This window comes from Schistocerca americana, chromosome 8 (assembly GCF_021461395.2).
Source record: "Schistocerca americana isolate TAMUIC-IGC-003095 chromosome 8, iqSchAmer2.1, whole genome shotgun sequence".
In the NCBI taxonomy this organism is placed as follows: domain Eukaryota; kingdom Metazoa; phylum Arthropoda; class Insecta; order Orthoptera; family Acrididae; genus Schistocerca; species Schistocerca americana.
In genome coordinates, this window is record NC_060126.1 from 255,975,806 (window position 1) to 256,002,214 (window position 26,409).

Genomic DNA, 26,409 nt, shown 5'->3' on the forward strand with positions numbered 1-26,409 from the left:
AGAGAAACAAATCAGCGTTGTGTTAAATAAAAGATGATAACTTTGCGAATTGTGAATAGTTAACTGGCAATTATATTTTTGAAATTGTTTGTATGTAAATGAAGACTACATCTCAGTAGTTGAAACATTTCTGTATTCAATATATTTAAAGTATACTGTTGTTATATCTGTCACAGTATGGTGATATGGTTGGGACCACAATGAAATTCATATATTCAAATCCTGTTAGTTTTGCTTTAGAGCTGAAATAAATAATATGTACAAAGATAATTAATACCGTGAATAGAACTGAACATTTTCTTTCAACTAAAATGTTTTCAAACATTAAGTAAAGGTACACCAAGTCCATGAGCAAAGGAACCAGTCAATTCAATTGAAACTGTCCCCTGTTGTTTGTCATGTCAGGTGGATAACTATTTTTAAAACTACAGACTTAGGTTGAAAAGATTCGTCGTCTGGATGTGGCCAGAGCCACTTTTTCCCACTTCAATGTCTGTATCGTAGATGACACTCCTTCCAGTTTTTCCTAGTACAAATGCATAATAATCTAATCCTTTTGATTTTTTTTTTAATTTTGTCAAGATGAACAAGAACGAAGTCTCCAGGTTTTATATTCTATGACGTAATGTTGATCTCTTTGTGCGCAATTTCATCATTAGCCAGTGATAAAATTCTGATCTTTTCACTAATATTTGATTCACTGACCTGACTTACACTTAAATAACACATTTCACTATTGCGTGCAACACACTGCGCTCTCTGTAAATGTGGAATTGATCAGTCTGTTCCCATTTTTTCTCTAGGTCTTCCTTACAACATGTCATAGCATCTCTGTATACCATGGTCAGTTCTATACTTTGTAAGCACTATCTGAGAATATTTTTAAAAAACTTTGAAGGGAATTGCAAATAAATTTTCGACGTTTTACAACCAACTAGACCCTGTGCTTAACTATTCCTCACACACTATCAACAGGCTGTTTCCCGAGGCTGAAAGAAAAAAAAATTTCGTTCTCCTGAGACGCAAAGATCTTCTTTAAAAATAATAAATTGGGCAGAGTCTATCTGTTCTTAAACTGAACAGCTGCACTTTCGGAAAAAATTTCACTTTTTCAAGACAAGGACACATTTTAAAGGAAGGAAGAATTACACGTAAATATACCCAAACAGCTACTTTACCATGTTCCTAGTCATCAGATATAACACCATAATTTGTTATGCTGTTGTTCGGGAGTCAAGCAAGTCCAGTGAAAACAGTAAGCTGGACGTCGGATCAGTCAACCGTCTGGATCTCATCTTGAGAATCAATGAATAACTTTCTGCAAAGTCCACTTGCAAAACTACTTCGTCATTCACCAAATTTAATTCACTGTTTTCGAAGTATGAAGCGTGGGACCTCTTGACGAAAACATGTCCTTTAAAGAAAGGAAGTTGTTTCAACATTTTTAGCACTAGCTGCCTTACATTGGAGGATTTTTCAGTGACAGTGAGGTAACCTGTGTCATTTGCCTCCCACTGGTGTGAAGTTTCAGGCATTCCCAAGTCACTTTCTTCAAAAATTGTTTGAAATGCACTTGTATCACAATATTCACAATGATCTTCAGTAAAATATTTCTGGATCACATGTTACAGTACTAACAAGTTTACTGCCGCATCTTCGAATATTTTTCCTCTGCACCGGAAATGCTAGAAGGCAAAAATTCCTTCATCGCATGGACTTTGCGAGGCATTTTTTAATATGGCGAAGCATTATTAGGCCTTAATGAAAAGAGTTTGGATTTCTTCTCTTTAAATTCAAGGTTTGCTTCCGAGTAAATATAATGGGCTTCTGAAATAAGCATAAAGAAAATGTGTTTTCGTTGAGGTGAATGTAGGCCAGTACTCGTATACTCGACTGAAGAGACATCACGTTTTCCTGCTTCTTGACGATTAATATCATATGCCAGATGGAAATTTATCAGTTTAACATCTCTTTTTTTTTTTTTTTTTGCAACTTGGTATCAATTTTTTTTTTAAAGCTCCTTTGCATCTGGCTCCATTTCTGAAATTAGCTGTCTTCACAGAAAACATAATTTCGTCAATATATTTGCTGACGAAATTGTCAACTTCCTCATTATGTGCCGCGCGGGATTAGGCGAGCGTTCTGAGGCGCTGTAGTCAAGGACTGTACGGCTGGTCCCGGCGGAGGTTCGAGTCCTTCCTCGGGCATGGGTGTATAATTTAGGTTAAGTAGTGTGTAAGCTTAGGGACTGATGACCTTAGCAGTTAAGTCCCATAAGATTTCACACACATTTGAACATTTTGAACCTCATTGTGTGTCGTGTCTGGGGTTCGAAAGAACACGCATGAAGATGTTCACAAACCAAAAGGTACTTCTTAAATTGGTAACATCTACTATAGCACAAAAATTCAGTATACTGCCGGCAACTGGGGTATAGTTAGACCTGCCAGGACCTCGAGCGCAAATGGCTAGTGAAAAAATACTTTTCTGTGGAAATTATTGTAACTAAGCCCTTCTAGAGTCTCGTGCACAATGGTAGTGTTTATTTTGCGAGAAGCCAGTACCAGTTTGACTGTACATCTTTCTTTCATACTCCAAGGAGAGGACTGTTGTAGGTAGCGTTTGCCCTTTCAGTGACCCCTTCTTCCAACATTTCTTTAATTTGTTGTCCCACCTACTCTCTATAGATCGGTGGAATGTGTGTGGTCTAGTGAACGACTTACACTGATTTTTAACCCTTAACTTATATCTAATATTCTTAAGAGTATCAGTCTGACACTAAGAACTTCTACATACTCTATTAATATGTTTTTGGGCTACTCTCAGCTTTCTTTCATTTGGAGGTCTCGTATCTCACAAACCTTATGCTAAATGGCGCAGATAATTTCATCAAACTCTACAACAGCTATCCCGTGCTTTTCTGTTTTCTTGGGAGCGGGGGTTCGACGGGCAGGGAAACTGTAGTGGCACTGCCTGAAGCGTGAAGGACAATCTCACCTGCTTCTTCACTTCAATAGTCTGCTCTCTTCAACCGGGTTCTCCGCAGCGGGATAGCCGCCCAATCTAGTACCTGCCCATAGACTAAAAACGTGATTTTCGAAAACCCACTTATGAGACCACCAGTATTCAGCATAAGGGAAAGTTCTCGATTACCGATTTTTCTAGGTGTGACGGGACGGACACACTTCTTCTTCAGTGCCGCCCATCTCGGCCAAAAGATCATCTCTGACTTTGTCATACTTCATTATATTTAGAGTGTACGTAGACTTGGCCTCCATGTGCCCTCGTTTCCTGTCAGTTTTGTCGACTACGGTCTTGAGCGGGGTTTCGTATTTGAAGTATTCTATTTTACCAGTTCCTTGGCTGACTTTGCGTATCATTTCCCTGATGAAATCCCTCATCGTATTGTCTGCGTCTCTGATTTTGCCAATTAGGCCTCTGAGTCTGATACCAGCTGATGTTGCTACTTTCGCGTACATGATCATTCGTGCGCTCATTCTCCCAAGAGTTCTCACACTGATGCACCTGTTTCTCTATGATCCCGTATGTACTCACTGAGATCATTTGCAATCAATTGCCGGCCGAAGTGGCCGAGCGGTTCTGGGCGCTTCAGTCTGGAACTGCGCGACCGCTACGGTCGCAGGTTCGAATCCTGCCTCGGGCATGGATGTGCGTGATGTCCTTAGGTTAGTTAGGTTTAAGTAGGTCTAAGTTCTAGGGGACTGATGACCACTGCAGTTAAGTCCCATAGTGCTCAGAGCCATTTGAACCATTTTTTTGCAATCAATTTAAAAATCTCCAGACAACTCTTTTCAACACAGAGAAAGAATCTCTTATGTTCTGTTGGCATTGTGTTTATGAACAGCTGAATCGGTTCACAAAGATGTTGTATCCATTTTAGGATCTCATCGAAATATGCTGAATAAGTCTGAAAGTGAGTTGCTGGCAGTGGGAGATTTTTTATGATGCTTAGGTGCACTTTATTTTGTTCTGCACTGGACTATTACAGCTTCATAGTTTCTGATTCAAATTCTTCCAACGGTGTACGTTATCCTGTGACTGGTAAGGCGTTAACCATCACCTTCTCATTCAAAGGGTTACTCATAAACACCAAATTCCATCACATTGTCCAGGAGTGCGGGAAGCTGTCCTTAAATTGCTCAGCCCACCATTTAATATGCAAGTCTCGGCGCGACGTACAAGTGAGGAAGTTCCTCAGCAAAAAGAAGTGCTTGCCATCAAAGTCCTGTCCATTGGGAAACGCAGATCCAAGGCCACAAATGATTGTCTCTCAATGCCTCCGTCTTCTGCTGAAGAACGTGCATCTCTGAACTCTGAATTCTCACAAACATGTCCCTCATTATTCATCCTCACTCTATTATCTGCTAAGGCTATTGTGAGGTATGGAACCAGGGACCTAGAAACGACGGAGAGGCATCTTCCCCGCCGTAGCCCTCAGTGAGTGGTTCACAACCCCACAACAGGCCACAGCAGTCCACTCACCCCATCGCCGCCCCACTCGGAACCTAGGGTTATTGTGCGGTTCGGTCCCCTCCGCACTGGACACCCCCCCCCCTCCCCATCACCCCTTCCCCGAGAATGTCTCGCATCAGACGAGTGTAACCTCAATGTTTGCGTGGTAGAGTAATCATGGTGTACGCGTACGTGGAGAAATTGTTTGCGCAGCAATCACCGACATAGCGTATCTGAGGCGGAATAAAGGGAACCACCCGCTACGGGTATTATTGGGACCGCGAGATTCGGTCGCTTAGTTTCTCTCCTTACCCTCTCTAGATCTCGTTTTAAAGAGGCAGACTCCTCAGTTCTTGGGAACTGAATCTGTACCATAATCTTAGATATAGAAATCCTTAAGAATATTCTGTGTTGTTTCCTCTACACTCTTCAGATCCGACTCTACCTAGGCCAGAACGCACATGCTGCTTTCTACAGTGAATGTAAACTCGTCCAGTTTCTGGGCAACTGATTTCAAACAGGAATCCAACTTTTTGTGTCGCTCTACCATCTCTTTCCCAAATTGCTTCCAGTCTGCTTCGGTCTTCCTATCTCTCTCCTGTGCTTCTTTCTCATCTCTTTCGATATCTTTCTTATCTGCTTCAGCTTTCCTATCTTTCTCTCAAGTTTTCATCGTATCTGTTTCTGCCTCTTTCCTATCTGCTTCGCCTTTCTCGAGTATCTGCTTGACCCGAAATGGAACGTACCCAGTGATTCCGAAATTCAGTCGACTCTGCTACGGTGGATTGGGTTTCGCAAGCCACGTGCATTTCGCACTGTTTTGTTGTCGATGTGGTTTCCTGGGTTTCAGGCAACGCAGCTGCTGCTGGCTCCTCGCCCTTTCAAAATTATGTCACTAGTTCCTCAGATTTCGTTGAATCCTCTTGGCCAAAAAGTTTCCTTGCCACTCTCGATTGTGCTCGACTAGCCCTATCTATAACTTAACAAATGTAATCAGAGATATTCCCAAAGCGAGATACTGATAAGACAAATTAAACATATACAGGGTGGTCCATTGATCGTGACAGGGCCAAATATTTCACGAAATAAGCGTCAAACGAAAAACTACAAAGAACGAAACTCGTCTAGCTTGAAGGGGGAAAGCAGATGGAGCTATGGTAGGACTGCGAGATGGCGCTGCCATAGGTCAAACGGATAAAAAAATGGTTCAAATCGCTCTGAGCAATATGGGACTTAACATCTGTGGTCATCAGTCCCCTAGAACTTAGAACTACTTAAACCTAACTAACCTAAGGACATCACACACATCCATGCCCGAGGCAGGATTCGAACCTGCGACCGTAGCGGTCACGCGGTTTCAGACTGAAGCGCCTAGAACCGCACGGCCACAGCGGCCAGCACCTCCCACTTGTAAACGAGCATAATTCGTTCTTTCTATCAGACTTGGTACAAGACACAATCTATGATATAAAATTAAATATTTTCAGCTCTACAGTATCTGCACTGTTTTTTTTTTTATCAAAATCACATGTAACTCTCTGCTAATTTAACTTTCAGATTAAACTGTACTTCTCAAGGACCGTAGCTCAATCATTGCACCACACTTCGTGTAAGACACAACCGAGTTCCCCATAAAGCATTACCACACCTAACCTGCCTCCGGTAATTGCCAAAATGTGTGTGTGTGTGTGTGTGTGTGTGTGTGTGTGTGTGTGTGTGTGTGTGTGGCCACCTGTATGCCACGCCATTCGTTAACAGCTGATCTCATTGCTTAATTTTTCGGAATAGGAGTTGAAGTAAAACTCATCTGTGGAACTTCGTATTTCTAACTCGATAGTGATATTGCATAAGTAAACGTTGGTGTTTCACTATTGATGGAGAGTGTGTTTCATACTCATTCTCACATTCCAGAAGGAATGCTGTATAGTTTCCAACACTCTACTGACAGACATTAAAGTGGCAGTTTATATGTGCATTTATGTTGACTCGCCCAGAGATTGGGTTTCTTCTTGTCATCTATACTTATCATGCTTGTTAAAACTTCTATATTTATAAAGATCTCTCAATCACAACCCAGCAACTGAGCCTTTTCAGCTCCATCTCAAGCCAACAAATATTCTATCTGTTATGGACATACACGTGTGTGTGTGTGTGTGTGTGTGTGTGTTTCGGCTCAGATGCTTTCTGACTAGTCTATTTGCAAGAAAGGGGGCGTGGGTTAGGAGAGGGGATAGGTATCATGGCATCATCCCGCCGCTGCCGCAGTGGCAGAAATACAACTGAATTCAATTAATTCGGAGTCGATGTAGGATCTGTAAACTCACATGCATAAATAACAACTAATAAAGCACACTCAGACTGTGAATATGTTGTGTACCATAATCCATACGCCCCACTCATGACCGTAACTCATAAAAGACGGGTTAAAAACCGATGCGTCAGTCAAATAATACTGATCCCATTGCTTCTCGAAGTTTGTTGGTGAAGTCCTGAAACACCGTGTATATTATACTCCAAAAGGCGGTATTACGTATGTTTGGTAACTTAAGGCTGTGGATTGCTGTCAAGAAACAGTGTTACGTCGCACAGACATTTACTTGACTCAATAAAGTGTAACAAAAAAATCCGCAAAATTTCAACTGGAAACCAAACGAAGATATGTCTTGCAAATAAGTTTACAAAATTTCAGTTGTCCATTTTTGAATTCGAATACATGAAATTTCCGCACTCTTATTATCTAAGGAACCATGAAGACAGTATTACAGCTGACACGATGACATAAAACTAGTAATTCACACCGCGTGCAATCTCTGACTGTAGCACGATCAAATTTCAATAACAAAAATATTTTCTGGCAGAGCGGTTACAGCGATTTTCAGAAAGAAAATCTAGCTACAAACGTACCAAATAATTAAAACAAAATCCTAAAAGTATTCCCAGGGACTGATTGAGAACCTCATAGAAATCGATGGGCTGTACTGGAATTATCTTTTAAATGAGTATGAAAAAAATTGTTGCTTAATTTTTTATATATTTTCCAGCGCCCAACTGAGACGTCAGTCGATTCAGTTCCTGAGTAGTAGCGAAAAATTAAATTCTCATTAAGTGTTAAGTGCGAAACGTGGCTCAGCTGTCCACAGGGCTGTTATAACTTGACTGGATTTTTTACCATTCGTACCAACAGGAAAAAGTGTTTTCAAATAGTGACCGGCAAAAACGCCAGAACCATTACTGCTCCAGACTAAACGGAGTTTTTTTTTCTAGGAAACATCCTTTTAGCTACTGGCAAAGGTTTATGAATGCCTTTTTTTTTAAATTGTACATATAGGTGTATTTGTGGAAGTCACACCTTCTGCTTGTTCAGAAAACTCAAATTTTTTCACGTAATCTTTGACAACATGTAATTTTTTGTAATTTATTTGCCTATTAGAAAATTTCCACTCGTATTTTCCTTCCCAGTTTTCACTGGCCTCTGTATACCGATCACGTTAATACACACAGTAAAAGGTAAATTCGCAAATAAAAACATGAACGGATTGCAATGACATAGAATTTTTTTAGCATTTTACGGCCCAGACATGTCTCCAAGTGAATTTCTCCTCTCCATGAACGTGAAAAAGAAAATAGCTTGGCTTCCACCGTTTTGATTCTGACTAAGAACATGAATGCTCTTCCCGGTTGCCTGAAACTTCCTGCCGTAAAATTTTATGCAAAGGGAACTTAAGAACCGTGGTAAATACTCAAGCCTGAATGGTTAGTATGTAGAGCAGTAGTTTCTAATTTTTTTTAAATTTGTTTAAGCTGCTTGAGTAATTTATTATAACCAAACAGATGTAGGTTTACAAATAACGTTCGTACAAACGCTGCTTTGACTTTATCCAAACCCTGTGCAAACCCTGTGCAAACCCTGTGCAAACCCTGGAAGATGAACAGAAATATAAAATCTTATGTACCGATCGTATGCAGACGAAGAGGTTGGATACTGAATGTCTCACCACCGATCTCTTTCAGACAATAAAGGATTGGGAAGTAGGAAGCGTCAAGAAAATCAATCAAAATAAAATTAAAATTAGTGGACAAACTATTTTCCATGTTGACAGTGTTGACTTTACTTCGAAAGTACAGTGGCGATGTAACAGTCTTAAAGACTGCGCAGTCGCGAACCGCCATTTTCAAGTACAGCAGTAATGAGGCTCATAAGGGGCTGTTCTGCTGTTGTGAACCACTCCTCCGTGCTTTCCCCATCATTATGTGAGCTCTCGGAAGCGTCTCTTCTAACGAAGACGCCGCCTCAGTCCACGTTGAGCTGTCGGAAGGAGCCCTCTACGCCAAACAGGTCTGTCTGCGTCTTGGGTTTGCCCGGCCTCTTGGACTCGTCCACGCCGTACTGTTCATCCTCTTTGTAGAATTCAGCGTTCCTCTCAATGCGCTCTTTCCACATATCTGGAATCAGGCAAAGTATGTAGCCTTGAAATTTCAGTGTCATCAAGACCTGGAACACTCCCATTCTTATAATAGCAATACAGTTCCGTGTGGTTATAACTAAAGTACAGCTACTGATAGACGTCCATTGTGGGCTGTAATTAACGTGCGAAAGGGAAACATTGTAGACATTTTAAAGCGTCGATGCAGAACAAATCTCCGCTGGAAAAAATTAGCTCCACCAGGTGCGAATTTGGCGATGTCAATGCAATTTGGAACGGGCAGAAAAGGTCAAAAAAGTGAGAAAGGCATAATATTGACTCGATTATTAACAGCCGTTTACACAAATCTTTCAATATTAACACTGGAGATGCCATACAGCGCCAGAATTGCACCTGGTGGCTAAAATTTGAAATACTTTTCTACAGTTTAGATGGGCTTCGCTGAACGCATTAGACTATCTACCAAGTTCAGCTGCCTTAAGATAGTGACAGCAGATTGTGGATTTCTGTGAGTGGCCGCACTTAAATTAAAACCAACCGGTACAATCGGAGCATTATCAGTCATGATAATAAGCATAGAAAATTCTCACAATGGACTTACGGTGCAGCCACTAAAAGTTATAGTTATTGGTAAAGTCGTTTTTAAAAGCCTTAATTGGATTCTCAGACGATTATCTTATAATTTTAATTCGTCAGCGTAGCTCAGAGTTATGTCTTTTGTCCACATGAGATTTCTATTCTGTCTTTACATTTTTCTAGCGATAATAACCTCAGTGCCACTACTAATCGCTCTTATCTATACATAGGAACTGTGAATAATAACGACTTTAGCAACAAAAAATTTCGTGCTTTATTAAATCAGACGATGAGTTTCGGACGCTTTAGGTCCATGAGGTGAAAATAGTTTAATTCGTTATTTATGTCCGCTCTTGAGCAAGGTGATGAAGAAATACACGTTTCTGCAGAGAGAAGCTTGGATTTTAAACTTTTGAATTCGAGAATCAATGGAAAATACGGTGAAAACCAGTGGAAAACCTATGAATGATGTTGAGTTTAATCAAAAAGCATTCACATGAACATCTGTGGACTCCTCTGGCCCATGACCATTGTATGTCTTTGCTTTTATGCACCAGTGTCTCTGACTTGCTCATTCTCACTACGTGTCCACTTGACTGAATGTCTACTTACCAGTGTGTATCTGGGTCAGTGTGTAACTGGGTCATGTCTCGTCGTGTGTAATGTTCTGTAAGTCGTACAATATGTAATGTAGCACTCAGTACAGAGTAATGTGCTAGTTTCTTTTAAACTGAAGCGGTCTAATAAAGTGTACAGTAATACATTTGCCACTCTTCTCAACAGAATTAGTTTACCGGCAGTAACCACATGCGCTAGAACCCTCAAAATGTTTGGGTCTAGATTCTCAGGTCCCCAAATCGACAAGTTGTTGTATCCTGATATCCAGATTACTGTCGTTTAAAACGGATAAATGATCTGGAAGAGCGAGTCGTTCTTTCGAGTCCAGGATATTATTATTCAAACGAAGAATTGTTTTACTTAAGGAAGATAGCGATAACTTCGTCTGTTGATTCTTCGGATCAAGAAAGGTCACAGCATATTGATGTTATACATCATTAAATAAGAGAAGTTGTATCTAACAAAGTTGTTAGGGCAGTGTATTTACAAACAAGTGATATGTCAGAAGAGTAATGAAAAAGATATAAGATAAGAAAAAAATTGTAAGTTTATGAACTGTATTGGGCAAGATGTTTTGAATCTGCAATGTTGAGTTTCGTCTAAAGCATTCAAATGAACATCTGTAGACTTGTGTAAGCCATGATGTTCGTAGATCTTTGCTTCCATGTATGAGTATGCCTGCTCTGTCCATCCTCAAAACATGTACACTTGACTGCTTGTGCATTTTCCAATGTGTACCTGCTATCGTGTCATGCCTTGTCGTGAGCCACGTTACGTTCGTCTAACAGTATTTCATGTAGCTCTCAATGCAGTGTAATGTGCGAGTTCGTTTTGAACTGACGTATTTTATCATCAGTATCCACATGCATTATAACTCTCAACAAAACGATCTAGAAAGAACATCTTGAACCCTATAATATTTGTAAGCTTTGACTTAACCACTTTTTGAGTGATCTGACATGCAACTACAGGATCGATAGATATAAGTTTGGTTACGGTACAGCGTTGAAAATGTTCTTCCTAGATCTTCTGATAGGTTTTTCACCTTTTTTGTATTACTTTCCTTTGTTCCATTCGCGTATTTCGAAATTTACCGAAACGTCTTGAAAATAAAGGTGTTATTGTTCATATTTCCTGTGCACTGAATCTAGTCACGTCGACAACTGCAAAATATTTTGATATAAAAGACTGGTCAAGGTCAAGGCTTACCAGATACAGGAAGTGAATTCTGCTTTGAGTTAGGTTAACGACTTTTGGAGGTGTACTTGAGAACTTATAATTTACACATCTCTGCAATACAGAAAGTGAAATACATTCCATTACCACGCAGATATAACCTATCACAAAATGGCCACTAAGCTCCAGTTGCATTGTGTCTTTCTAGCGCTTTCCAGTGGCAAAAAAAAATTCATGTACTATTGACTGAATGTACAAACCTAATATACTGATATATACTGATTAAGATGTATAGCCTTACTTAAAATGATTAACACAGTAAGTCACGTATTAAAAATAAATATTATGTGCATGTCTTGAAGCAGCAAATTACGCAGACTATATTCATCCAGCATTTGAGACTGAGAGCATTTAGCGACTTCCAACAAATTTTACACATAATTTAAAACTTCCTCTAAAACTTTTCTGGCTGAAATACCCACAAAATAATGAAAGGAAAAAAGTTTCTCACTCACTACATCTTCGCTGTTCATACAGTAAAACATCAGCATCAGGCATGACGTTTCAATTTACAACTTTTGTACTACCAACTTCGTTTACAGCGCGTATTTCAGACACTATCCAAATATACCACTGAATGTACCTCCAAAATTATATCACTGCACGACAGATAATTCAGCTATATATGACCTCATAAGCATTAAGCTGAGTGAAAATTAACTTTTCTTAAAACAAACACAAATTATATAGAATAAAATCAACATTATAGTGGTTTTGCGTCTTCAGCCAAAAAGTTTTTATGTACTTAGTGTCAGTTAATAAGCATATCAACTGTACGTAATTGGACATGTGAAACTGTTTTATACATGGGAGTTAGATTCTGAACTGGAGGTTCACTGGTGTTATATTAATCATAGAAACTATTTGAATTCATGACAGAAAAGACGTCTACTAACTTTGTATTTTGTCGATAGGTCCTGCCTCCCCTCCATATTCTGCCGGTAGTATTTTCTTTGGGAAGTGTTTGTGCAACGATTCCAGATCGGGATGAATCATGACCTGCAACAAAAAGATGTAAGTTGTTAAAATTAATATTGAAGAGTGCAATAGAACATATCGTTCACGAAATACGTAGGATGTATGGAGAAGATGGAGAATGTAATATTACATAAACGATGTATAACAAGTGACACTAAACAGCTCCGAGATTATATTTACCCATGTAGTAGTGGTGAAAGTTATAAATTTATTCATCTATGGATCACTTTTACATAGACATCGTGTGTATTACAGTAATATGCACGGAGAAGAAGGGAGCGGAAGGTTTACAAATGCGGTGTTACAGAAAAATTCTTAAGATTAGATGGTTATGTAGCATGACTAATGAAGAAGTACTGAACAGAATTGACCAAGTAAGGAATTTACCGCACAACAATTCCTGAATCATCAAGTAATAGTAAATCAGTCAATGGAGGGATGTGTGGTGGTAAAGTTGTATAGCGAGATCAGAGAGTGCTCCAGAAACGCTAGGCGCGATGGTAAGTCGGCACAGCCGCCGTATCATCCCGATCCTTACACTACAGCATGATCGCGAAATAACACCATGAGAAGAAGACGTACGAAAATGGGAAAAAAAGCACAAAACACCAAATAAAACGTAGGGAAAACGGGGGAGAAATCTGGTCCCAGCAGAGCCAAGGCCGAAGGCATACCAAACCAATGCCAATTCTAACCTATGGGCTCCAATTCCAGAAGGGAATTCGTGTATTTAAATCTTGGAACCACTTTGACGAAGGAAACCGAGTATGGACAAAAACATACAAGGGTCATCCACTGACATGCAAGACTAGAAGAGTTGGAGGGTGTATTTAGTGCAAAGGGCCAAAAGGCAGGGGCAATCCAGCAAAATATGGATCACCTTGAGGAAAGCCCCAATTCTACAAAGGAGGGAGCACTGCGCCTCATTACAGAGTACAAAATCATGAATGAACCTGATATGTCTGATACAATGTCGGAAGATCATGGTAGATTCCCAACAGGAGAGGCGGAGGGACAAACACCATGTAGCAGGAATTCCCGTAATCGCATGAACTATATTAGACTGGGGGTGGTCCTCCCCCCCCCCCCCCTCCAATTCACCCTACAACTGAACGAAAAGCAATTTGACATAAAGCTGCAAATCCACCCCTGGAGGAGTTGCAGAGGAGGAGGATAGGTGGCTTTTCCGCTCCCCACCCCCCACACCCAATTCAGACAATCAGAAAGCTGACCTGGGATACCCATGTGCATGTTGGACATTCCAAAGGAAATCAGCTGAACAAGCCATACAGTCATGATCAGCGAGCAGGTTATGGTTGGTAGAGACCAAGCAATGGTGGGAAGAAACTGGACAATAGCTTGAAGGCCACTCATCGAGTCTGCACACACAAAACTTGTGTGAAGGAGGACCTTTTCATAAAGCTGAAGCCCCAGAAATGGCCATTAGTTCTGTGGTAAACACCCCACATATGAAGAGATAGCATATCTCATGTGTTCAACGGATTTAAAGCCATCACTAAAAACAGCAGCATCCTAAAACTGTTGTAAGATCAGGCATATCAACAATGGGACACCATCTGAGCAATGGAGGCTTTTGGACCGTGGAGGAGATCCATCTGGATGTGAATCACTAATCAAGGGGTGTGTTTGAGGGAGACTGTGGAGAACAGGACAAAAAAGGAACGATGGAGTCACAGTTTAGAGAAGGAAGGTGGCACACTGCTGGTAATTCCGCATAAGGATGGGCAGGAGACAGGTGACGAGCCAAAGCCATGAAAAGAATAGCAAACAAGGGGTGGCCAGGGAAAGAGCGGATAACAATGGCATAGGAAGGGGTGGGACGGGGAGGAGGGTCCAAGCATCAACCAAAAGACTGTCAACAGGGCTAGTGTGAAAGGTACTTGAGGCCAAATCGATACCACAATGGTAGACCATGTAAAACAGTGGCTGTGTGGAAGGGGCAGCTAAGCCATAAACAACTGTAGTCCAACCAAGACAGACCTATGGTCCAGCAAAAGCAAAGAAGAGTCAAACACTTTGTGGCCCAAGACATGTGGGGAAGGAAGTGAAGAACATTGAGTTTATGGAAACAGCCAATATACAGATGGCAGGTATGAGGCAACCAAATAAGCTTGTTGTCAAGGAGAAGACCCAAGAAACGGGACTGGGTGACCATGGTTGGGCACTGAGTATCAAGGTAGAGCTCCAGGTCTAGGTGGATTGTAGTATGTGACAAAAATGTATCACCTGCTACTTAAGGGGAGAGTGGGGAGGAGAACTGAAAACCATGTGAGAGAGTCCACCTGGAAGTGCGCCAGATGGCGTCCTCGAGCTGTCGCTCCACAGAGGCCACTGAGTGGGAACTAGCCTACATACAGAAATCATCAACACTGAGAAGAGGTGACCGATGGTCTGATGGAGGCCACGTCCATTAATAGCGATGAAGAAAAGGGCCCATAGAAAGCTGAGAATGGTGGCAATCTAAACTTGGAACAACCAGTGGAACAAGAGCTGATGAACAGAAATTGGAAGGGGGTCCTGAAGCCACAGTCATGGAGTGTAAGGAAAATATGATGGCGCTAAGTCACGTCGTATGCCTTATAAAAAGTCTAAGAAAACTGTGGAAAAGTTGGTGATAAGATAAGGTGTGCTGAAATGCAGTTCGCCACTGAAGAAGATGATAGATTGGAGACAGTCCTCCCAAGAGCTGTACTGGTAAGGAGACAAAAGGTTCCAAATTCGATGACCTTACAGAACCAGTGAGCCACATCCATTCGAATAACTTGCGTGGGATACTGGTCAGAGTGATCAGTTGGTAGCTATAGAGAAACGATGGTTCTTTGCTGGGCTTCAGGATCAGAACCAAAATACTGTCCCTCCATGGAGAGAGGAAAACACCTTGGAGTCAAACACAGTTAAGCACCTGCAGAGGCTATTGTCATTGTAGAGGATTGAGGTGTTGAAGCATTTAGTTATGTATGGAATCGAGCCAGAGGCTGAAATGTTGCAACAGAAGGGGGCTGAAAGAACCTCCCATTCAGGAAGAAGTCTATTGAAGGATTTCGCTTGACAATGGGTAAAACATAAGTGGGAAGCTTCAGCCGGATTGAAGGCTGACACCAATTCCATTGTGTAATGTGTTGCATGGTGTTCCATGAGAACTGATGGATCTGTACAAAGGTCACCTGTGAGACCAAGTCTCAGGGTGGAAGACGGCCATTGGCAACAATGGAGGCTGAAGAGCACAGCCAACACCGTAATAAAAGGACGAACGAACCTAGGGAGAAGACAAAGCATTCCCAACACACCTGCTTGCTCTCGTTGATTAAGTAACAGGTTCTGGTATGAAGCTATTTAAAAGCAATTAGACTGGTGGAGGATGGGTGCTGCTTAAGGTGTTTCCAGGGCTCGACAAAGATCACAGATGGCGATTGCAATGCCTGTGCTCCACCAAGGGATCAGCTGGGGGCGAAAGAGGCCTGCTAAGCACAGGATGGCAATGCCTATAAAACGAATAATCATGTCGGACATGTCACGGGCGACTTCATCAGTCCAAACTGACAAGGAGGAGTTAAACACGACCTGGAAGGATTACAGAGGCCAACCAGCTCGATGGAAAGTCCAGTGGGGTAACCTGGCCATCTGGAGATGGAGAGGAACGAGAAAATCCGTAGGAAATGGTCGCTGTCACAAGGGGCATTTTGCGGAATGCAAGGAAGGGAGAAAGGGAGGCGAATTCAGTGAAGGTTCAATGGAAGAGAAAGTGCCAAAGGTAGCACTGAAATTGGTAGGGGAGCAATTATTAGGAAGGGACAGATGGTGGCCTGCAAGAAACTTGTCTATGAGGACCCAGATTAGATGAATCAGCAGTGCCCCACATGGAGTAATGGGCATTTAAATTCCCAAGAACGCAAGTACGGCTTTACATCACGATAATAAAGCACGACCTTGGCCTTCTCAGGGAGGGAATCCCCTTAAGAGCCAGAATAAAAGTGCTGGTATCGATGTGACGGTCCTTAAGGCCTCTGAAAATATGAGAAATAAAATGAAATAATCAAAGTCGTCAAGATGGTCACAGGCACGAAAGGCCTCAGATTGGGCTGTAGAAGAAGTTCTAATCAACAGCGAATCCGGCTAGATCTCACTCAGAGAATCAACTTCGTCAAACTAGTCTTCTATAGTCCCCAAGAAAAGTAACGACCTTGTGGCGATGAAAATGTCCCGTTCAGTTCTAGTGAGTGGCTGCATAAGAAGTAGCATGAAAGTATCCATTCCCAACTAAAGTGATGTCCGTAGAAGAACGGTTCGTCTATTTTTTTTTAGTGTAATGCGTTCAGACACAAAGCGTGCGCCATGATAGCACCCATTCTCGTCAGGGGCTTACTTGTGGGCGTACCCATCCACAGCATAGACTGTCTGGCACGGCGGTCATTGCCGTATCGAGGCCCCAGAATGACAAGCAACCACTCCCAGACATACAACGGAGGTGGTAGTTTAGGTATTAGAATCGTGATGCCTATGTTGTCATGCGACTCAACCAAAGGGGTCCATAACGACACCACCACATGGACCGGCTACTGTGCGGGCTATATAGGGTTAAAGCACAACGGAACGAAAGGCATTGAGAAAACGGTGGAAGATGCGCTACGGCCACACGCTAAAGACACTAAGTAAGGTGTTCTTCTCCAGTTGGCTCACAATACGGAGGCAAAATTCAGCAGATGACTTCAAACGCAAAATGGGGACCAAAAACGCCGAAAAGGAAAGTTGAAGAATGAAAAACAAGAGGAATAAAACCGTGAGAGATAGCAGAAACCAGGAGAGTTAGGCTGATGTGATCAAGGACACCGAGAGAGCGAAAGGAGCGAGGACAGGAAGCGAGCGGTACGTTGAAGGGAATGCAGTCCGGGAAGGGAGAAAGATCGCAATAGCTTGGGGCTCAGTGTGCGCCACGCACAAACTCACGAAAGAGCCGAAAGCCGCCTGACGGCGGGGGTGTTGGGGAGGGGGTATGTAGTAGTATAGTGACTGTTAGAAATTTATACTAAAACTTTCTGAAAGACAATGCAGTCAACATGATGAATGTGATGCAAGCAAGTACTGGCTCTTAAAACATCTGACACCATTACACGTTACACATGGCGTAACAGCTGCGCGGGATTAGCCGAGCGGTTTGAGGCGCTGCAGTCATGGGCTGTGCCGCTGATCCCGGCGGAGGTTCGAGTCCTCCCTTGGGCATGGGTGTGTGTGTGTTTGTCCTTAGGATAATTTAGGTTAAGTAGTGTGTAAGCTTAGGGACTGATGACCTTAGCAGTTAAGTCCCATAAGATTTCACACAAAAAAAAGAAAAATGGCTCAAATGGCTCTGAGCACTATGCGACTTAACTTCTGTGGTCATCAGTCCCCTAGAACTTAGAACTACTGAAACCTAACTAACCTAAGGACATCACACACATCCATGCCCGAGGCAGGATTCGAACCTGCGGCCGTAGCGGTCGCTCGGTTCCAGACTGTAGCGCCTAGATCCGCACGGCTATTCTGGCCGGCCAGATTTCACACACATTTGAACATTTGAACATGGCGTAACAGCGCTGCAATCGCAGTGTGTCAGTTCTACTGAGCTGATATTTGATGTATTTCTCCGTATATGCGGAAAAATGTTTCTGCGAATTACATAATTGTCACATTACCAAGTGTGTGCAGTTGTCTGTTATATTTAGGATTGTAAAGTTCGGACCGAATGGAGAGAGACATACAGGATGCGTTGAGCACAATACAAGCAATACGTGAGACTGCATCGACAAAGTGTGCCAATTGAAATAATTGTGGCCACCCACTTTTATTTCCGTCTTTTTTGATTTAATCCGCCCGGCAATTTAACGGCGAAGGTGGTGTGCAGTCCAGTCTAAATGTAGTTTTTAGGCGGTTTCTAACATCCCGTTAGGAGAATACTGAGCTGATACATTTCCCGCCTCAGCTTACATGATTAGCAAATATGCGGACAACTTTCGAACACTTCCATATGGGATAACACTAGCGATGCAGACAGAATGGGTACATAAATTCTGTCACGGGGTAGGGGAAGAATTGTCATAACATAGGATGATCCAACTTAATATAGGGGGTGAACCCAAACTGCATCAGAAAATTTCGGAGGTTGTTTAGAGATATTTTCTGAATATTTTGATGCAAGTGACCCGCAATCTCCATTGAATCATTACAAAGTAACATTATAATTACGATTTCTTTAATTTGCCACTGCAGTATTACCTTTGTTTTTGTGAAAGTACCTGCACACTAGTGAAGTAGCCTGTAATATGAAATCACCGAAACACAACACAAAGCACAGTGTAACGCTACAAGCGTTAGACGATTAACGTACTTTCAAACGGTTCAAATGGCTCTAAGCACTATGGGACTTAACATCTGATGTCATCAGTCCCCTAGAACCTAGAACCACTTAAACCTAACTAACCTAAGGACATCACACACATCCATGCCCCAGGCAGGATTCGAACCTGCGAGCGTAGCAGCAGCGCGGTTCCGGACTGAAGCGCCTAGAACCGCTCCCTCACGGCGGGCGGCTTGACGTACTTTGCGATGTGGTTCCAGCCGCTGCGAAAACAACTCAGGATAGAGTTGTTTCGTCACGCTTCCACCGCATTCAGTGAACTTATACACGCGCTTCCGACGAGATTTTTGTGTGAAGTAAAATATGTGTAGGATCAAATGAACGAGAGTTCTGTCTAAAGAATGAATGTAAAACCTACCTCAGTCAAAATTATGTAGTTCTAATCGATAATGAGACCCCTTCCTAACCAAACGCACTCAATAACGAATCAATAAGCAATGAAAGATGTTCAATATAGTAATTATCACAGGCAGTATTCTTATTAGGTTCAAACAGTAGTTATATCACTATATCAGACATGCTTATAGCACGCGGTTGCGGGGCAGCCGCGTGGTCCGAGGCGCCTTGCCACGGTTCGTGCGGCTGCCCCTCGCCATCTCCCCACCGACTGAGGTTCGAGCCCTGCTCGGATATTGGTTTTGTATTTAGCGAAAGTTTGTTTGAGTTAGATTAAGTAGTGTGTAGTCCTAGGAACCGATGAGCTCAGCAGTTTGGTCCCATAGGAACTTACCACCACCACCAGCAGCAACACGCGGTTACTGCCTCCTCCCTGCCCCCCCCCCCCCCCCCCCAAGTGTTCGTGTTTTTGTTTAAAAGTGATCAAATTCAATTTGGGTTTTTATGAACTGCCCTACACCGCAACCTCAGTATACGGTGCAGGAGGTACTTCGTAACACACTAGCATAATGAAAGAGTATTAGAACCATCCAATGAAGGTACAAGCTTTTGCTGCGTGTCTAGCAAATTAAAATTTAAGACCCGTCGGCTAGAGAGTAAGCGCTCAAATTCTATTTTTTTTTTTCGAAACTGAACCCCTAGACCCCTCGAAAGTAACACAGTTCTTTTGATTCGACCATACATTTTCTTCCGGCCGTCATGAATGTGTCCTATCGGCAACCTGAGTCGCTTGGAAGTAAATCAAAATATCGATTTTATTTCGTCTTGTAAAGTGTCACGGCATTATACTCAAACAGATTTCACTATAGTCAACACTGGCTGCAAAAGGGAAAACATTTAACTAATATATTAATTCTAAGAGATACTTATACAGATAGAAGAAATGATCACATATACTGTAAATAGTACCTGAATGTACTCGACATATTATCCATAAAACCACCTAGTTCCATTAGAAAAAAAAAATGGTTCAAATGGCTCTGAGCACTATGGGACTTAACATCTATGGTCATCAGTCCCCTAGAACTTAGAACTACTTAAACCTAACTAACCTAAGGACATAACAGACATCCATGCCCGAGGCAGGATTCGAACCTGCGACCGTAGCAGTCGCGCGGCTCCGGACTGAGCGCCTAGAACCGTTAGACCACCGCGGCCGGCAGTTCCATTAGAAATGGAAAGTTATAAAAGCACAGAAACACAATATCCCGGTTAAGCAGGGATACTTGTAGATGACATTTTTCCTCTTCATTTCCAACGATCATTTTCAGACAGTTTTATGTGAAAAACGTTATTAGAATCCTTTGAGTTATTTCTTCTTAATCTACTTACCCTTTTCCTCATCTTCTCCTTCAGTATGGAATCAAGCACCGACATCACTTTCTCAACGCCTGGTGGGCAGTTGATCATATGAATCCCTTTGGGTCGAAGTGGGTATCCTTCCTATGAAAAGAAAGAAAACCATGTATCTTCAGGTGTCACGACGATTCAGCATTGCATGTGTACGCTGCAACTAAATTTTCTTCTTTTTGCTGTATATTAGTCTTTTCACATGACTTTTTATAATGGCAGAAAAGAGTTATCTTACGTACACAGTACGTGAACTGCAGAGAAATTCAGTTACGTGTCTACTGATTGGCAGTCTCTTTCTACATGCTGAACATAAACAGCTACATGCTCTGCAATAAATCACGCGAAGAGAATATAATACGAGAATTAGTCAGGTAGAGAGAAATTGAGAACTGAAGATGTACAGCACCTCTAAATACTGAATTTCTTTTCTTTTAAAAACACAGTCGTGTTCAAAAGTGATTGGACGCGACTCATGTCTGACTCTCTGCCGAGTGTAAAATTATCCCGTCCGTGTCAGTAGCACGGAGTGAAAAGCCGCAAATATAGTTGTGTGGAATTAGCTACAGCACTGGTAAAATACCTTATCATACGATATGGTATGAAAACGAGGTAATCATTAATTAGGATAATAATGTAAGTACCTTGTACCACATTTCAAAACCAAGTATTGGGAAAATTTTCGTTTTACACTGTCCAGAGGTGCTTCATCACAGAAGTGAAATGTATAGAGACTTAGCTCAGTTCACAAAGCAACTACGAGTATAAATGTTGGATGCGGTGGCCGTCTGACTGATCAATGTTCGCAGTCACGCACAGTATGGAGCGAGCGACAGCCAGAAAGTCAATTCAGTAAGGAGGAGTAGTAACTATAGTCCGTCCCACCAGCAGGTGGAAAATCTAATCGATAAGTCAAAAGATTATTTAATTTGTATACTTTAAAGAAATAATCCCATGTTTTTCACTGAGTTAGTGTCAAAACTGCTCCGTAGTACTCACATTGCCTTCAAATTGCTGGTTTTATACTTGTTCTGTTCCTGGATTCCCGTTGAATTGAATATTCGCATTAGTGCAGTTTTCCTACAAAGAAGATAATAAAAACTGTCAGTTCAAAAATTCGGCTGCTTGAATATTGACGACGCCTTTGGCACAATTGTTTTATTACTCTCCATTGCATGATGTAATTTTAGATTTTTTACTTCTGATGAAGGTATATTTATATATACCGAAGCCTTGGTCAAGAATTTTAATAAATTTTTATCCTGCAACTGTTTTGGCAGTCATCCTTTATCGTGAAGAATTCAGTACATGTCAGTTATAAACAAATACAAGCAACCATCCTCAAGATATGTACCCATTCCAGTTAAACTTTCTAATCGTCATGAAATCTTTTAAATTATGTCAATGAACACACCATAAGGTCACATATTAAAATAGACTTTTCTTTTAGTAACTCATTGATTCAGTGTCTCAGTTATACTGCTGAGAGCTCCAGGACTTCCTCTCACGGCTGGGCGCTGTCGAAGTGAACGTATCGCGAGACCTACAGTGCGTGGTTTTTTGAAATCCTGGGGAAGACATCAACAGCGGAATTGAAGCGTTGGAAGAAAGTAAAATTAAAGACAGCTAGCTTTCCACGTAGATTTTCTTATACACTCCTGGAAAGGGAAAAAAGAACACATTGACACCGGTGTGTCAGACCCACCATACTTGCTCCGGACACTGCGAGAGGGCTGTACAAGCAATGATCACACGCACGGCACAGCGGACACACCAGGAACCGCGGTGTTGGCCGTCGAATGGCGCTAGCTGCGCAGCATTTGTGCACCGCCGCCGTCAGTGTCAGCCAGTTTGCCGTGGCATACGGAGCTCCATCGCAGTCTTTAACACTGGTAGCATGCCGCGACAGCGTGGACGTGAACCGTATGTGCAGTTGACGGACTTTGAGCGAGGGCGTATAGTGGGCATGCGGGAGGCCGGGTGGACGTACCGCCGAATTGCTCAACACGTGGGGCGTGAGGTCTCCACAGTACATGGATGTTGTCGCCAGTGGTCGGCGGAAGGTGCACGTGCCCGTCGACCTGGGACCGGACCGCAGCGACGCACGGATGCACGCCAAGACCGTAGGATCGTACGCAGTGCCATAGGGGACCGCACCGCCACTTCCCAGCAAATTAGGGACACTGTTGCTCCTGGGGTATCGGCGAGGACCATTCGCAACCGTCTCCATGAAGCTGGGCTACGGTCCCGCACACCGTTAGGCCGTCTTCCGCTCACGCCCCAACATCGTGCAGCCCGCCTCCAGTGGTGTCGCGACAGGCGTGAATGGAGGGACGAATGGAGACGTGTCGTCTTCAGCGATGAGAGTCGCTTCTGCCTTGGTGCCAACGATGGTCGTATGCGTGTTTGGCGCCGTGCAGGTGAGCGCCACAATCAGGACTGCATACGACCGAGGCACACAGGGCCAACACCCGGCATCATGGTGTGGGGAGCGATCTCCTACACTGGCCGTACACCACTCGTGATCGTCGAGGGGACACTGAATAGTGCACGGTACATCCAAACCGTCATCGAACCCATCGTTCTACCATTCCTAGACCGGCAAGGGAACTTGCTGTTCCAACAGGACAATGCACGTCCGCATGTATCCCGTGCCACCCAACGTGCTCTAGAAGGTGTAAGTCAACTACCCTGGCCAGCAAGATCTCCGGATCTGTCCCCCATTGAGCATGTTTGGGACTGGATGAAGCGTCGTCTCACGCGGTCTGCACGTCCAGCACGATCGCTGGTCCAACTGAGGCGCCAGGTGGAAATGGCATGGCAAGCCGTTCCACGGGACTACATCCAGCATCTCTACGATCGTCTCCATGGGAGAATAGCAGCCTGCATTGCTGCGAAAGGTGGATATACACTGTACTAGTGCCGACATTGTGCATGCTCTGTTGCCTGTGTCTATGTGCCTGTGGTTCTGTCAGTGTGATCATGTGATGTATCTGACCCCAGGAATGTGTCAATAAAGTTTCCCCTTCCTGGGACAATGAATTCACGGTGTTCTTATTTCAATTTCCAGGAGTGTATGTGTTATATTCCTGTTCAGTTTTTTCGTAGAATTATCTTCTTTTTCGTGTACATAGTGTGGTCAGGAAACAGTATGAGAAACTTGTGAGGATGTTGCAGGGTAGGCTGCGCAGAGAAATAATGGTTATTCAAAAAATTGAGTACTCTGAGCGTTTTCCGATTTCATTAGTATTGAAACTAGCTGATGAGGCTGATGCGCGCGCAATTTCAAGCTGCCCGCCAGAGACGGTGTGGCCTAATCTGTCTTTCGTTTGGTTTCCTAAAACCGAACATGGAATCGATACAAAAATTGGTCACGGGACTATTGTTGGGAGCCAAAGACTGAGCAGTGTAGTGCGCTGTCATTTGCGCTATGAAGATAACTGATACTAATTGTATCTGGCGGCCACATCGATTTGCGACTGCAGCGACCTGATTGGCTAATTAACTCGGAAATAGCGCAATGTATCGACATTTTTCTTAACAATCATTTCTCAGCACAACCTACCATGCAACACCCTTACAAGCTTTTCAGAGTATTTCTGACCGCCTTGTATATTAAGTCAAGATTACGTACAAACCTTTTTGTGGTTCTATCCTCGAAGTTGACAGCCGGTGGAACTGGAGTAATACGTAAATGGAATGCTGAGAGAACAAATAAAATTCATAGATTGAGCAACAACTTAAAGTGAGCGACAGATGTGATCCAGTGGATATTATACTGAAATGGTATTTTGGAATCGCTGGCTTTCATACTCCTGTCCGAAAATATTGAGTGGAATTTCCCATGTTAAGCTAAATCACATAAGGCCGGGAATACTACTTTCATAACAAAACTTTTGGTTTATTTCTGATACTTTTATAGAGGAGTTCCTGTTCTGTTTCGAAAGACAACGATCTCAGAAGAACCTCACAAAGAATTAAATCTCGTGTACTTAACTTCTGTCCTCTAAAGCAATGAAACAAATTTGAGAACTTCAGTATACCTTTAATTAAAAACATTTGACGTGGCTGGCCATGTATTTCATAGTTTATTCGCAAGAATATACCACATTGCACAACACTTTTTATGTTTCTTAGAGATGCTGCACAATATTAATGCTGTAAAGCGTAATACTCGAACATTGCCGAAAAATTTTAATATTAGTTATCTAAGAAAACTACAAGTGAATGTAAAACTGAACAACAAAAGCTATTATGATACTTTAGAAAAGAATCCTTTGTGAGAGACCGGGATTCGAACTCGTATATTCAATCGCTCACTTAGGCGCAGTCGTATGTCAAACAGTTGACAGACTTCGATCGCTTGGCAGAATAGTAAGTGTTGGGGTTGCGATCCTTGGGGAAGGAGACCAGACAGCGAGGTCATCGGCCTCATCGGATTAGGGAAGGACGGGGAAGGAAGACGACCGTCCCCTTTCAAAGGAACCATCCTGGCATTTACCTGGAGCGATCTAGGGAAATCACGGAAAACCTAAATCAAGATGGCCGGATGCGGGATTGAACCGTCGTCCTCCCGAATAGTGAGGAAATGTAAACAGTGCACGAAGGATGTTGCTTATAAATCACATGTGCGAACAATCATAGAATGTTGTTAAAGCCTATGCGACCTGTTCGAAATAGGACTAACAGGCGATATTGGCCGAATACGAAACAGGGCAGCAATAATGGTCACAGGTTTGTCTGACCAATGGGAGAGCGCTACGATATCGATATTGATTTGATCTCAAGGGCCGACATGATACGCTAATAATTCTTTGCAGCACATGTTAATGTACATGTCCTGTGAATATGAACGTCATATCCGTAGTAGTTCAACGTGTTCTGATTTTCTTCTGAATATGAGTGTATATTCGTAACGAACAAAATTACAAGAAGGGCAGTCAGGCTGTTTAGCGCCTCCCTGGTAGCTAAACAAGAAGTGGTTGACTCTTTTATTCCCTTTTGTACAAAGAGTTATTTGGGACGGTCAAGATACCGGGTGATCAAAAAGTCAGTATAAATTTGAAAACTTAATAAACCACAGAATAATGTAGACAGAGAGGTAAAAATTGACACACATTCTTGGAATGACATGGGGTTTTATTAGAACAAAAAAAAGTATTGCTAGACGCGTGAAAGATCTCTTGCGCGCGTCGTTTCGTGATGATCGTGTGCTCAGCCGCCACTTTCGTCATGCTTGGCCTCCCAGGTCCCCAGACCTCAGTCCGTGCGATAATTGCTTTGGGGTTACCTGAAGTCGCAAGTGTATCGTGATCGACCAACATCTCTAGGGATGCTGAAAGACAACATCCGACGCCAATGCCTCGCCATACATCCGGACATGCTTTACAGTGCTGTTCACAACATTATTCCTCGCCTACAGCTATTGTTGAGGAATCATGGTGGACACATTGAGCATTTCCTGTAAAGAACATCATATTTCCTTTATCTTACTTTGTTATGCTAATTATTGATATTCAGATCAGATGAAGCGACATCTGTAGGACATTTTTTGAACTTTTGTAGGTTTTTGGTTCTAATAAAACCTCATGTCATTCCAAGCATGTGTGTCAATTTGTACCTCTCTATCTACAGGACAAATGTAAGGATGTAGAGGCTTATCTCACTAGGGGTAAGATAGATACTGCCTACAGGAAAATTAAAGAGACCTTTGGAGAAAAGAGAATTACTTGCATGAATATCAAGAGCTCAGATGGGAACCCAGTTCTATGCAAAGAAGGGAAACCAGAAAGGTGGAAGGAGTATATGGAGGGTCTATACAAGGGCGACGTACTTGAGGACAATATTCTGGAAATGGAAGAGAATGTAGATGAAGACGAAATGGGAGATACAATACTGCGTGAAGAGTTTGACAGAGCACTCAAAGACCTGAGTCGAAACAAGGCC

At 42.5% G+C, this 26,409-nt stretch overlaps 1 protein-coding gene across 1 annotated transcript in view; it reads right to left on the bottom strand.

Moving 5' to 3' along the window:
• Positions 1-8,542: 8,542 nt before the first annotated feature.
• LOC124545092 (alpha-tocopherol transfer protein-like) overlaps positions 8,543-26,409 on the bottom strand; it is a 90,141-nt gene continuing 72,274 nt past the window's right edge. Inside the window, exons 5-7 of the mRNA XM_047123904.1 lie at positions 20,446-20,556; positions 12,224-12,326; positions 8,543-8,916 (exon numbers count right to left, since the gene is read on the bottom strand). Of these exons, the coding sequence (XP_046979860.1) occupies positions 8,765-8,916; positions 12,224-12,326; positions 20,446-20,556 (366 nt within the window). The 3' untranslated portion in view covers positions 8,543-8,764. The remainder of the gene's footprint in view (positions 8,917-12,223; positions 12,327-20,445; positions 20,557-26,409) is intronic.